Source organism: Cinclus cinclus, chromosome 15 (assembly GCF_963662255.1).
Source record: "Cinclus cinclus chromosome 15, bCinCin1.1, whole genome shotgun sequence".
Classification (NCBI taxonomy): domain Eukaryota; kingdom Metazoa; phylum Chordata; class Aves; order Passeriformes; family Cinclidae; genus Cinclus; species Cinclus cinclus.
The window spans coordinates 14,294,545-14,309,366 of record NC_085060.1 but is presented as its reverse complement, the minus strand read 5'-3'; the positions used below and the strand labels follow the sequence as shown (position 1 = coordinate 14,309,366).

Sequence of the window (14,822 nt, the reverse complement as noted above, 5' to 3'; positions counted from 1 at the left end):
GCTCCGAGTGCATTGCAGAAAGGGCTTCTCGTCCACCACCACCTCGTAGCTGGCAAAATCGGTGAAGTTGATGTAGTAGACCTGATGTGAAGCAGGGAGAAGAAAGGTGTCAGGGAGAGGGTCAGGGTGTGGGGAGCAAGTGCTTCATCCTGGGGGTGTGTGCAGCCCCTCCTGGCCCCAACACCTGCACTCACAGGTGACCTGTGCGAGGCAGGGAGAGCCCCAAACCAACCAGGAACCTCTTTTATTCTGCTTCAGACTGACCCAAGCATGCAAAAACCCCTGAATCCATGTGCCTAAGGCTGAGCTACCGTCCTGCTTATTCCAGGGAAGTGACACACCTGCACAGAGCCATGCAGGACCCCCTGTGTGCTACAACAGCTTCTCATCCCACACACAGACACACACATTCCACTGAAGGCCTCTTGCACTTACCTGGCCAGTCCTGCTTCCTGGTGCCAGAAGCCTCCTTTAGTGGTGACATCAGAACTGCCCTAAGGTGGACTGGGAGCTGCCTCCTGGGTAACTGGACTTGGTGCTTGCACAGGCACGAGCTACTACAGGGAAAAGGCTCTCCCAACCTCCACAGCTTGGAAGGAAATCACCTCACAGTGTTTCTACTGATTAAACTCCCTGATTTCCCCTGTGACTCTACTTGTCCTCGCTTAACCCTCTGCCACACTCTGATTCCAAAGAACTGCAGGAGGAAGACCTGTCCAAGGAGAAGTCAGTCTCAGGGAGCTGCTTCTTCCTGAGAAAGGAAATTCAGCCCTTTTGGAGGCAGGAGCTGCCCGAACACTGAATCCCTTTTTTTTTCCTGAATCCCTTTTGTTTTTTCTTGATGGGCCACAAACAATGAAGCTTCAGTGGCCCAACACTGTGGCCAGCAATCAGCATCAGGCACCTGGGACACAATTATAGTTTGGCCCATGTGGAGTTATATTTTCTGTCCCCATCCAAACCGGACACGTGTCACCAATGCCATGGAAGAGCACCTGCCATCCGTGCTCTTCATCCCAGAGCCGGTTCTGGGGCAGATCTACACGGAGCAGGGGGAGGCAAATGGAGTCACCTGGGCTGGAATCTGGCCAAACCACCTGGGCTGGCAGTGACACAGCTCATAAATAACCACAAATGACCAATGTTTGGGTCTTTTAAAGCACTGAGCTCAGCACCCTGCCTGCAGGGAGGTTTGGAAGGGTCGGGGAATGACCGCATGGATAACTGGAGGGATAACCCCGGGATCGGTGGGTGTGGGCTGTGCTTTCAGTGACTAATCCCTGGCTGGCGGTGTCCTGGCGGTGACAGGGGTGTGACACTCCTCCCCACACCCATCCTGAGCCGAAGCAGCTACAACTCCACACAAGCTGTTGGCATTTTGGTTGTTGTCTGGAGCCCTCTCGTGGTTCATGCAAGGCTTCCACCGGAACACAAGAATAGGAGGAGTTAGCCTAGGACCGTACTCACTTCTACCTGACTATAGATGAAGTATGTGCCGTCCACCAGTACCTCCAGCTCCCCACTGCGGGCATGCAGCTTAAACACCTTGGGGTTCAGAGTGATGCGAGACCAGTCATTGAGGACTCCACCTGAAAGATCTCAGTATGAGAAAACGGCGGTCACTCAGTACCCGTCAGGAGGAAGAGCGCAGGAGCAACACAAACACAGTCACAGCATGACAGAGAGCAGGGAATTCAGAGGGGGAACCCCAGGACGGGGAATTGGGAGCAGGGACTCCTCTCTAGCTCTGAGCACACCATGGCTTTGTGGGGTTGTCTGTCCCCAGAAGCCCTCTGTGTTCTCAGCCTCAAAACCCAGCGCACGGCCTGCTGTGCTCTGCTCATCCCAGGGCTGGACATGGATCTGCCTCCTCCTGACCCTGCAGCTGAGCTTGTTTGATCCCTGTTCTCTGTTGTGTCCAAGGGAATGGTTATCATGGAGTTATCATGGAATGGTTTGGGTGGGAAGGGACCTTAAAACTCAACCCATTCCACCCCCTGCCATGGGCAGGGACACCTTCCTCCATCCCAGGTTGCTCCAAGCCCTGTCCAACCTGGCCTTGGATACTTCCAGGGATGGGGCAGCCACAGCTTCTCTGGGCACCCTGTGTCAGGGCCTCTCAACTCTCAAGGAGAAATTTCTTCCCAATCTCCCATGGGAATCTATCCTCTTTCAGCTTAAAGCCATTCCTTCTTGTCCTGTCACTCCAGGCCCTTGTTCCCAATCCCTCTCCAGCTCTCTTGGCATCCCTTTAGGCAGTGGAAGGGGCTCCCTGGACCTTTCTCTTCTCCAGGCAAATGGAGGCCAGCTTTGGATCACACGACTGGTTTTAATTCTGGGGTTCCTTGACTTCACCGTTCCTGACTTTGTAATTGAGATAATTTTAACAAAACCTTTGCCCTTACAACTCCTGAAGTTTTTAAGAGCCAGAATAACAACAAAGTAGGAAATTGCATCATATCACAATACAGTAACCCCTAACTGGGGTCCCTGAACACTGTCAAGGATTTATGGATCTACCACCCAGTCCTTTGGCACTGGGATTATTGGGATAACCTAGGAACAGACTTTGCTATGAGCCCCAAACTGAGCCAGTCTCTGTAGGTACCTCAGTTTATCAAATCCCACTCTTCTCCTCCCAGTCTCCATCTGCCTCTCCTCCCCCTGCTCCCTGCTGGAGCTCGCCAGGCTGGCAGCTGGACAGCATTCCTGGCTCCCAGCTCTGGATTGTTCCCGAGCAGCAGGGAAGGACACTCACAGGGCATTCCCACTCTTAGAGAGCAGCGTTCCCTCTGCAAACCCTCAGCATTCCCAGTAATGAAGGGATAATTGCTTTCTGAACGTAAGCAAACAGCAACTTTTCCCTCACATTGTCCCTGGGAATGGGCGGCTTCCTTTTAATTTTGGGAAGCTGCAAGCCCAATTCCATATCCATGAGAAATTCCAGCTGCCACCGCTCACTGCTGAGAGGGAAAGCTGCCTTCCCACAGAAGCAGTGGCCAGCTCTCCCCATCCCACGCATGAGGCAGGAATTCATGGACAGGGATCCTGCAGCCCCTTCCTGCTGTCCCCACCCTCGGGAGCCAGTCTGGGATTGGCGTAAAGATGGATGGATGTGGTCCCTGGAGAGTGCACATGGGGACTCAGGGAGGGGACAAGCCAGCTCCTCTCCAGCACAGCCAGAGCAGGGAGGCAGGAGGTGATGAACAAGCCCCAGCTGTTGGCAAGGACAGCAGGAACTTGAGCAGAATTTGGATAGGGATGTGGGAAGGAAGAGGAGAGCAAGGAGCTGCCTGTGGATGGGAAGTGGTTCAGCAGGCTCTGGGATTAAAGGATGTTGGGGGGTGCAGAGATGCTCAGGGGATCCCAGGAAGAGCTGGTGGCTGGACACCTCCATGTCCTCTCACCACTGGGTCTTCCCTGCCTTAAATTCCTGGGACACTTGAGGAAAATGGGCAAATGGGGAAGAGACAGGGTAAGGATCCACTGAGGGCTTAAAATAGAATGGGAGGAAAAAAAGGCCTGGTCATGGAGGGGCTGGGAAGGCACAAGATGTACCTGGAGGTCAGGGAAAAAGGAGATTTAATGGGACAGAATTCCTGGGATGTACAGAACAGGGATAATCTGGGAGATAAACAGGAGCTCAGGGAAAATGTGGGTGGAGACTCCATCCAAGACTTCTTGGGGGGTCTGGGCAGGGGTATTGGAAGGCAGGGATCATCTTGGAGCTGTGTTATGGGATGGACTGGGATCTAGGTACAAGGCCATGGATGCAGGGAAAATCTGGGAGCTGTGTCATGGGATGGATTGGGATCCAGGAACTCTATGGGTGCAGGAGGGGCTCTTCCCAGTACCCACAATTACCAAGAGATCCTTACCATTCTTCACTTGGATTGCTGAGCCTTGGCCTTGGAGATGGACCACAGCTGGCTGCAAGGGAGAGCACAGGGACAGAGGATTAATGGGAAGCACTGTGCCAGTACACAAAAATTCCCCCCAAAGCTGCTTTTTTTCCATGGAAAGATCAACCCACCTGGATGTCTCTGGAGCTGGCCTTGTCTGTGGCACCTGCAAAAGGCAATTCCACATCATTGAAGAGGAAGGTTGAATGAACAATCCTATAAATAACACTTCTTTTGTCCCAAAATAACCCCTAAACCCCCTTATAATATTTTTGTTACCCCAAAATAACACTGAAGCTCCATATAAATCACTTTTCTTACTCCATGATAACCATTAAACCTGTTCTAACAGGAGGAGGGATATGGGGTGCAGTTAATATTAAAATATATAAACCAGAAATATAAAATATTACACATATTTTTTTAAAATATAAGGAAGAAAAAGACCTATCCTACATTTCCCTAGTTTATTCCTGGCATATCTATCCAACCATCAAAATTCTTTGCTATTCAACAGGTTTCCACTATAAGGAAAAACTGCACAACCCATTCCCTGACCCACAGTGGGAATAAAACCACTTGGCTGCCAAGATGCCAAGATTTCCTCTGCAGGTCATTCATTGCATCTCCCTCCCTTGGGAGCCAAATCCTAATTAAGGAGGAGATGCCTTTGGCAGCACAGCAGGGAACTGAGGGTCTCCTGCTGCTCCTGGCCATTTAGAGCCACGGAATCCCAGAATCCCAGAAATTCAGCGTGGTTTGGGTTAGAAGGGACCTTAAAGCCCATCGAGTTCCACCCCTGCCATGGGCACGGACACTTCCATGGAGGGACACTCCACTTCCATAGGTTGCTCCGAGCCTTGCTGAGGACACCTGAGTCCTGCTCCAGGCTGTTGAGCCATCGCATCCCGACACTGCAGTGACATCTCTGGTGACACCTCTGCTGTTCCCACCTGTCCAGCTCGGAGCAGAGGGCACGGATGGATCCTTACCTGAGGGGCCCTGCACTCCAGGTGGTCCCTGAGGGCCTGGCGGGCCAGGGGGGCCGGGCGGTCCCATGACGGTTGTGCCTGGAATCCCGGGGATGCCGGGAATGCCGGGGGGACCCTGTGGCCCGGGAGGCCCTGGTGGCCCTTGGGGACCATTGGGCCCTGGAGGACCAGCCTTTTTACCTGGAAAACACAAGGACAGGCATTACCTGGGGTTGTGGGGTGGGCTTGGGGCTGCAAGAAATGGGAGGTTGGGGGTGGATCACTCCTGGCTGCAGGCAGGGATTAGGAGGAACCTCAGGACAGCTGGGATGGGTGTCCTATGGCTCTGCACCACGAGGACAACGCTGCCAACAGGGCAGGACCAGGTCATCACCCTGCAGGCTCCTTCCTGTTGGGAATTACATTTAAATGAGGCACAGGGACTCTCTGGGGCCTCTCAAAGGATGGAGGCCCAGGGGTCTCTTCCCACAGCTCCAGTCACTCTGCTCTCGGGCTGGGCACATCCCTACAGACCCGGGATGATCTCTGGATACAGTCAGGATGCTCCCACAGCACGTTCCAACGCACTCAGCCAAGGCTGGGGTGCTCTGGTGCAGATGAACCACTCTGCAGTTTCTCGCTTTGCTGGGTTTTGATGGAAAACAGGGATAATCTTTCCTACCTGTTGCACATTAGGATTGGGAGATGATCCCCATGGCTTGGTCTCCTCCAGAGGGCAGTTCAGAGCCGAGCTCCGGCTCCTCCCCAGTGTTGCTGGAGGAGCCCCTGTGCTGGCTTGTGCCTCAAAATAATTCTATGTTTTGGGCTTTGGATGGAGGAAGGGGCTCGGGAAGGACTGACCACATTCAGGGGATGGGAACACTGGAGAATTGTTCCAATCACAGAATCCCAGACTGGCTTGCGTTGGAAAGGCCCGTAAAGCCAGTGCAATGCCACCTCTGCCATGGGCAGGGACATCTTCTCCTGTCCCAGGTTGCTCCAAGCCCTGTCCAACCTGGCCCTGGACACTTCCAGGGATGGGGCAGCCACAGCTTCCCTGCACAACCTGTCCCATCCTCGAGGTAAAAACCTTCCCTACCATGATCCTCAAACACCTCACACATCTCAAGGAAGAGAAATGGCATAACCACATCAGGAATATATCCTACATACACAGAGTGGGACGAAACAAGCTCTGCAGGGAAAGCCTGGTCCCTGCTCTCCTGATTTTCCATGTTCCCGAGAAAAATCATGTTCTTTTGATGTAGTTTTTAAAATGCCACTTTGGAACAGCTTTTCTGCCAAGGAACATAAACGGAGCAAAATCGCTTCAATTGCTGCCACAAGGTCCCCAGTAGGACAGAATTAAACTGGTATTTAGATGACAGCAGCAGTTGGGATATGAAATTATAGTTGTTGGAACAGTTTCTGAGTACATTTATGTACTTGTTTCTCTACTAATATCCATCTTTGTAATGGACAGGAGTGCAAGGAAAAATCCATCTGTTTTAGCACAGGAGTGGGAATCTCTGGATGGCCACTAGCCAGGAGCAAAGGCACAAGGACATCAAGGTGGGACAACTGTGGGCATAATTTAAATGTGCAGAAAATGAAGTTAAAGTGAGCACGGGTGAGTAAAGCCACACTGGTGTCCTACAAAAGTGGGAAAAGGTTTCAGGGGACAAATCTCCACAGCGATATTTCTCTCCAAATCAGCAGCCATGACTTCCAACCTGAGCTGGCCACAATCCAGCCTTCCTCTAATCCAGCACTTCTCCTCCTCCTCGGGATGATGCCGTGCTTTGGAAATGAACACTTGAACCACACCTACTTTCCCTAAACCACACCAAACTCTTCTCACTGACATCCCCCCAATCCAGGCCATCCCAAGGGAGGACTGCAGACAGGGAGTTGGGAAAGCTGCTGCTGTCACTCCAGGCTTCCCTTCCCAAGAGGGATGCACATCACAGCTGGTTTAACTCATCTGCCTCCAAAATCTGCTCTGCTACTCAGGGAGCTGCAGCTTGAGCAGTGACACAATCGCTCAACCCAGTGACACACTTCTGTGCCTTTCCATCCCTCTAGGCATTTCAACCACCCCTCTGCATTAACAAACCTCACAAGACAAAACATATTCCATTAACTATCTGACAGCTCCCTTATCAAGTCTCCAAGGAGGGTCCCAGCACCCAAATCCCAGCCTGCCAGGTCTCCCATGCCTGTACTCAGGGCCTCTGAAAGTCAGAGCAGGCAGAAGCAGGGAGCTCTACATAATCCTCACTCATCAAACAATGAACTGGAACTCGAAAAATAATTAAATGTGACAACACCGTAAAATTAAGCTACTTTATACAGCTGTATACAATCCAGCTCCACGAGATCCCCCTGCCCTTCTGGAATTGCTCCGGAGGCTGCAGCCATCAGTTGTTATTTGTTGGGTTGATTGATCGCGGGTTGAGCTTTGTTAGGACAAACTTCTCCAACATAAAATTTTACACTGCTTCTCGGAGTAAATACAAATGAAGTTGCTAAGTATGGCCTGTTTCCACCTCTCAGCTGTGGCTCTGGAGTTTGCATCCAAGGATTAAAGCCATTTGATGTGCTACTACAGTAGTACAGACATGAAAAACTCGACTGCTCAGATCCTTGGACTCGCTAAAACTCCTGGAAGCAAGTAAGTGTGGGACCCTAAGTGTGGGACCCTAAGTCCTACAGAAACAAGGATGGCATCAGGAACCCCTCAAACAGGGCTGCCTGAATAACCCAAATCCCAACAATCCACTGCAAACTGCCTGAGGAACATCACCAAATCCACAAAACCTTGGGGCTGAGCAACACTCAGAAGGGGCTCATAAAGTGATAATTTGGAGGTTAACACAAGTGGAATACAAAGTGTGCTCATGCTGAGCTTAGTGGGTCTGAAGGAGAATCCAAGCTGCAGGTTGGCAGGATTGGGATGAAAGCCAAGGCTGGCAAACAGCAACGGTTCCTGGTATTTGGTACTGACTCAATTCTACAAAATTGGAGAATCTTCAGGGTTACTTCTGCACAACATAATTAACTTCATTCAGTGTTTAAAGTAGTTTTAGGGGGTGGTTGTGGGTGTTATTCCAGCCTTTCGTGGAGAGGGAAGCTGCCATTGGTTTCTCCTTCATGTTGGCCAAAGAGAATTCTCAAAGTACAGAAAGGAAAACTCAGTTAAAATTCAAACTTACCCTTTTTCTTGTTTTTCACTGAACTTGGACCTACAAAGGGGGAACAAAAGAGAAAACTAGTGAAATTCAGGGATCATTTCATCAGAGAAAATCCCCATTGCCATTTTAATTTCCAAGTGGACAATGGACGTATTTGTGGCCCATGCAGCAGCCCAGGAATGGTCTCAGCTGAGAGCAGTAACCCAAATTTCAGAGCATCAGAGAGTGGTTGGGGTTGGAAGGGACCTTTAAAGATCATCTGGTCCAACTCCCTGCTGACTCCTTGCGAGCCAAGTTGTTTAAAAATAAGAATAAAACACTAAAAAACCACAAAAGCAAAGAATTATTCTGAACTGGCTGTTTGAAACAATGGGAATCCAAACCTCCCAAGCATGGAGAGAAAATATTTACAGTGAAGCTGAGAAATGACAGGACTTTGTGAACAGAGGCTGAAGTGTGAAACATGTTCCACTGCTTCCCCAAGAATTCATCATGTATGGGAATGAACTGCAAAAATTCCCAAATATTCCCTCATGATTCATCAGGGAAATCCCTCTAAAACCTGGGGTTTAGCACAGCAGTGACTGAAATCACCTTTAACTGAGATAAAATTGTAACCAACTGAAGGTAATGAGATTGCTTTGAATATGAGGGGGTGGGGAAAAGTAAATTCCAGACAGAAGAGCCTTTTTCCCATGAAAAGTTAGGAGGAAAGTTAGTTTGTTAAAGGAAAGACAGGAAAAGGACCAGAGAAATTCAATCATCAACTTTACTGATGCCTTTCCAACAGGAATATTGGTTTTCCTACATTGTGTTGTTGGGTTATGGGAACATGATGGTATTATCTACAAAAGGCATTATCTATAAAAGACATTCTCTATAAATGGGGGTATATATATTTTTAAGGAGAAATTATTCCCTGTAAGGCCCTGGCACAGGCTGCCCAGAGAAGATGTGGTTGCCCCAACCCCTGAAGTGCCCAAGGCCAGGCAGGACAGGGCTTGGAGCAACCTGGGCTAGTGGAAGGTATCCCTCCCCATGGGGTTAGTGAGCTTTAAGGTCCTTCTATCTAAATGACAATTTCTGCTAATTCACTATTTTTAATAACAGTTCTGTACAATATTTTAGTAATAGTCACGGGTTGGACAACACATGGATTCCTAACGATGCCATCCCAGTATCTCACTAGGAAGCCACACCAGTCTGCAAAACATTTTAGGCTGGACAACCAGGCTCACGATTCTGCACTTCTGAGCCCCACCAGTCCTCACTGTAGCCACCAGCCACTGAACAACACTAGAGAGGAAAAAAAAAAAAAAAAATCCCATTTAAAGATCCCAGCCCATCCCAACCCAGCGAGACGCGAGCGGCTGTGCCTCGGCAGCACTCGGAGTCACGAGAGTTTATTTCATGTTCCATAGATCCCACCATTAGCACCAGAACCAGAGTGAAAGTACAAATAGCTGTGGCCAGCCAGACACATTTGGGCTGGCTGGATCCAATTAGCTTCAAAGATGACTGGGAGGAATGAGAACCACATGGGATGTCAATGTTCACAGTCTATATTACAACACACGCATCTGTTCCAGGCACGGCAGAGAGAGATGTTACGGATCTGCAAGTGGAGCTTTCGACAGACACAAAAATATTCCTGACACGAGGGGAAAAAAAAAAAAAAACCAACCAAAAACTCCAGGATTATTAAGCTTTGGAGCTTCTGAGTCTTTCTGGGGTTTGCATCTGTTTGCCTCTCGAGAGCAGGGGGGGGTTGTTTAATTGGAGCGCGGAGCTGAAGCTTCTGATACAGCAGAATTTCCCTTGGTTCTGCTCAAAATGGGAAGTTCATGAGTTACTGCTCCATTTAGGCTAAAATGGTAATAAATTACTGAGTCTAAGCTGAGAGCCACCAAAATTTCAGATCAATATTCCTCTCAGATGCTGAGGTGTTGAGGCATAAGGCTTGAAAACTTGGCTTGATGGATGTTGTCCCAACATTGATGTGCAGAGGAGAAAAATGGTAATTAAAAAATCCTTTCTGCCAGGGTTTTCAGAGGCCACAACCCAATATTTAAACATACAACTTGTTAAAATATTTAAAAATACTTTTCAAAATATTTAGACTTGTTAAATGCAATGGTTGAACACACAGACAATATCATTATAATCTAATGGATGCCCCATCCCTGGAAGTGTCCAAGGCCAGGTTGGACAGGGCTTGGAGCAGCATGGGATAGGGGAAGGTGTCCCTGTCAATGGCAGGGGAATGAGAAAAGCTTTAAGATCCTTCCCACCCAAACCAGTCTGGGATTCCAGGATATATCTGACCCACTGGTCACCTCTTCATTGATGGTTAAACACCTACAAGCTATGCAAACCTAAGTCTTTCCCACACTGCCAATCCCACCTCCCCATCCCATTCCTCCCATGGAGAGGCTCCAGAACTCAAAGCCTGTTACCCAATCCACATTTATTTAGTGCAGTTTCATGCAGGCCTTGATTCCAAGGATGGCCTAAGACAAAACTGTTTTTTTCCACTCCAAGATGTGGCTCACAGGTGCATCCACTGTGTTCCTTCACCGTACAGGAGCATAAAAAACCAAATTACAGGATAACTTCTGCTGCTCCAGAGTCTACAGACCTGCCACTTTCGTAGAGAAGGATATTGGTTTGACTTGAAGAATTTCTTGATCAGTGTCTCCCATACCTGATTTCAGGGACTTTACCATGCTGCAGGATTTATTCCAGTCTCAATGGGATCTAAGAGCAACCCAACCTCTCAGCTGTTCCCTGGCACCCCTTATCCCTTCTTTAGAAGTGTGCACCTTTATGAGTGCACTTTTCTGCTCCTCATGAATCCTTTTCCACATCCTTCAGGAATGTCCTAGAGATCCAGGTGGTCCCAGCTGCCAGCACGGAATGTGACAGCCACCCAAGCACAGTTATTCTTCCCAACTGCTGTCCTTCTTCTCACTAATCCCACCTTTCCCTTTCCACATCCTGTCTCTCCATTGAGGTCAAACCAGGTCCAGACCTCGGGAAGTCCACCCCCTTCTACTTTTCCATCTTTCAAATGGAATTAAATATGTTTAAACTCTGATCCCCCCTTGAAGGAGTTGTCAGCTCTGTTCACCCCCTTGTTTAGGGGGAGGGAAGTTGGCCAGAACTGTTAATACAGAAAAGGACTGGGAGAGCAGGATAGGCTGGATGGCTTTGAAGGATAATAAGCATGGAATGAGATTCAGTCATACAAAATATACAGTCCTATAAAATATATATATATGGGAAATAATAAAGTGTTCTGGTGGATGCTGGAGGACACCTGCACGTGCTCAGCTGCTGCTGCTCAGCCAGGCAAGGCAGAAACACAATCCTAAAATGGGAGTAACTCTGGAAAACATGGGGAAATCCACTGCCTTAGTGAAGGGCTGAGGAAATCCTGGGAACAGTGAAGTCAATCCTGATCATCTGATACAGAAAGATGAATTGAAACAAGAAGAATTCCACAGAAAGGCAAGAAGTGGGCAAGTGAGCTCGCCTTGGTGGCCAGCAGCACTGGGAAAGGCTAAAGAAGGAGAAGACCTGTAGGGCTTCAAGAACAGTGCTGGCACATTTTGCTCCCAAATTGCTCCCTTAGACCATTGAGTTGGGAATGAGAAGGCTTCCAAGGAGAAGCACGGGTCTGCAGGAGATCTTCTGTCTCAGAGTGAGCCCTCCTGTGTCACAGGTCACCTCTGGAAAGTTTCTCTGAAGTCTGCCAGTCCCTCTGGAATGTTACTTTTGGGATTATTTTTGCTTAGCCACCAAAGCCATCGCTACTGAAGCTGCTGCTGGAAACATTGCAGCTGCCTGTCTATTCCTACCACCAATTTCCCTTTCCCTGTCAGAAAAGCCCCTGACTCTGCTGCAGTAACTGGGACCAGCTGAATTTCTCATCACAGGATTCCCTCAGGAAAGATGGGAGCAGGAATGCTGAACACTGGGCTCTGGACACCCTGGCTGTGAGCACCACTCCAGAGCTAGACCACTCCAAAAGCTGATTTTCCGCAACTGCTGGGGAAAATAGAAGGGGAGGACATCAGAAAAGGAGGGAATGTCAAACCTGCAGGAGGGGTAAACCTAGAGGGAAAGGCACAAGAAGGAAATACATCTCTATATGATGACAAAAGAACTCAACCCAAACAGAACCACCCCATGTAGAAAGCTCCAAACCATTCCAAGCCACTCGAAACAATTCCATTTCCCTTCTAGCGGAATCACTTGGGCTTCATACAAATATCTCCATAGAAGCTGAGAGAAACACTTGGAAGAGATGAATTTTTGGTGTGCAAACCCCCAGCTGTGGCCCAGCCAGCAGCAGAAGACATCTCTCCATGCTTCAGGGAGCAGGTTCCAGCCCCAGCTCCTGCAGCCCTACCATCTGCTGGATCAATTCCAAGGCCTTCAGAAAAATCCCAGATGGTGATGCAACTCAAGGATATTACATGTGACATGTTTGCTCTCAGCAAGATTAATAGAGTTGACTTTGCCCCCCCTCCAATCTCTCTTTCTGCACGCTACACACTGCTATGATTTACTATAAATACACAAATATCCCAAACTTCTTTAGGACATCTGCTGATATAAATAGGATATTAAAAAACCCCTGCCTTCCCTTATTAGCTGTGTGTGTGGATTAACAAGAAATAGTTTAAATTCCTGCCAAACAGTTCCAACTGGTTTTATGGATGGGAACAGATCTTTGTAATTATGCTGATTTTATATCAAACCTATAAAAGGTTGACCATTACAGGAATCAGCCAAATAAAGGATACACCTAAGGAGGTGCTGAACATGCTGGAATTCCCAGTTGCCAAGAGCAGGAAAAAGCCATGAAATGCCACAACCATGTTTTAGCAGCATCATTTGATTCAGGACATGACACCAAGTGATGTCTTTAAGGTGTTCACCCAGTTTGGGAAAGGTACATGGCAGCAGCCACCAGTTTTGGGTATCCATCCATCCATCCATCCATCCATCCATCCATCCATCCATCCATCCATCCACCAATCCATCCTTCAGAGACTGTGCCAACCTGTTTTCAGCATTCACTGGGAATTACTGATCCTCCTCCTACTTCCTAGCACTGAGTTACTACGGAACATTCTCAATCTTCTTCCCTAAGTGTGACACTGTTTTGGGGACATGTAAGACCAGGTAATTCAACTGAGCCACCTCCGTGTTTCCATCTTCCCTCCACCCTGGGAGGTGAGAGGATGGAGGTGCTGAGGAATTATCCTCATCCCAAGTTACAGAGTAGAGACAAAATCCTGCTGATTAACGAGATGTTGGTGTCCTCCAGAAACACCACATCACTTCTTACTCTTCCGTAAAATAAACATCAAATCATTAAGTCACAGAATCATGGAATGGTTTGGGTTGGAAGGGACCTTAAAGCTCATCCAGTGCCACCCCCTGCCATGGGCAGGAACACCTCCCACTAGCCCAGGCTGTTCCAAGCCCCGTCCAGCCTGGCCTTGGACAATTCCAGGGATCCAGGGGCAGCCACAGCTTCTCTGAGAAATCCATTCCAGGCCCTCACCAACCTTACAGAGAAGAATTCCTTCCATATGTCCAACTTAAATTGCCCCTCTTTCAGTTTGCACCCATTTCTCCTTGCCCTGTCACTACTATTCCTGATAAGGATCCCCTCTCTGGCTTCCTTGTAGGTCCTTTCAAACACTGGAAGTGGTGGAGAGCCTATCCCTGGAGGTGTCCAAGGAAGGCCTGGATGTGGCACTCAGTGCTCTGGGCTGGTGACAATGTGGGGATCACAGCTTGGACTGGATGATCTTGAAGGGCATTTCCAACCTCAAGGAGTCTACCCATCAACCAACCCCTCTATCCCTATTTGACCAATACCAAAAGTGGAAAGGGCAGCTTGGGTGTTCCTTGAGATTCCAGGTGATGGTGAACCTCCTGCCACCTGGGATGTCAGTTTTCCCTGACAAGAATGAACAAGAAACCTCCAGAACCCTCCAGCTGCCTTTCCAGCACTAGCACAGTGACATTCACTTCATTCCCATGGCTAGGAGAAATGTAAAGCTTTTCAAATATTTTTAAATGCAGCATTATTAATGCCAGATTCTAGTGGATTGGGGAAAGAGGGATGTTAGCTCCCAAACACATGCCTAATCTAGAACACGTGGTTTCGGGGGAGGTTTGGAACCAATATGTTTTCAACATTTTCAGGAAATTTGGTCTATCCAGATGAAAGCTTCTTGGATCCTACTGAACTATCAGTCAGTGATACAAACACTGAGACAAGAGGAATATTTTCCCTTTTCCCTGAAAAAAGAAAGTGCTTCTTTACTAACTCCAGAGAGAGCTGCTAAAGAGCAGCTTCGGTATTATTACTGCAGAATATTTAGAGAATATGATAAATGAAAAATCTAGGAAAACATCACAGAAATAAATCTCATCCTGTGTTACTCCAGAATTCTGGTGTGTCTTCCCAGGGCAGCTTTTTGATGACAAAGGAGGATTTTCTGAGAGTGGAGGAAAAGTGCTGCCCACACTTAACAGGAACCCAAGCCAGGGGTGTGAACTACAACTAATTTCAACAAATCTGAATACAGAGAATATGTTTTGTAAGGCAATAGGGAGGGAATACATGACACAAAGTAGGGGAAGGATAAAATAGCACTGTGGGATGTGTGAGTCCACAGGGCAAAGCCCATTCCAGCTTTCCCAGCCACCACTTTTCCTTCTCTCTCTGC

At 48.5% G+C, this 14,822-nt stretch overlaps 1 protein-coding gene across 1 annotated transcript in view; it reads right to left on the bottom strand.

Moving 5' to 3' along the window:
- The window catches only part of EDA (ectodysplasin A), a 62,355-nt gene that overhangs the window by 2,610 nt on the left and 44,923 nt on the right, over nt 1–14,822 (bottom strand). The window contains exons 3-8 of the mRNA XM_062502798.1: nt 8,089–8,118; nt 4,895–5,074; nt 4,034–4,068; nt 3,879–3,930; nt 1,468–1,598; nt 3–81 (exon numbers count right to left, since the gene is read on the bottom strand). Of these exons, the coding sequence (XP_062358782.1) occupies nt 3–81; nt 1,468–1,598; nt 3,879–3,930; nt 4,034–4,068; nt 4,895–5,074; nt 8,089–8,118 (507 nt within the window). The remainder of the gene's footprint in view (nt 1–2; nt 82–1,467; nt 1,599–3,878; nt 3,931–4,033; nt 4,069–4,894; nt 5,075–8,088; nt 8,119–14,822) is intronic.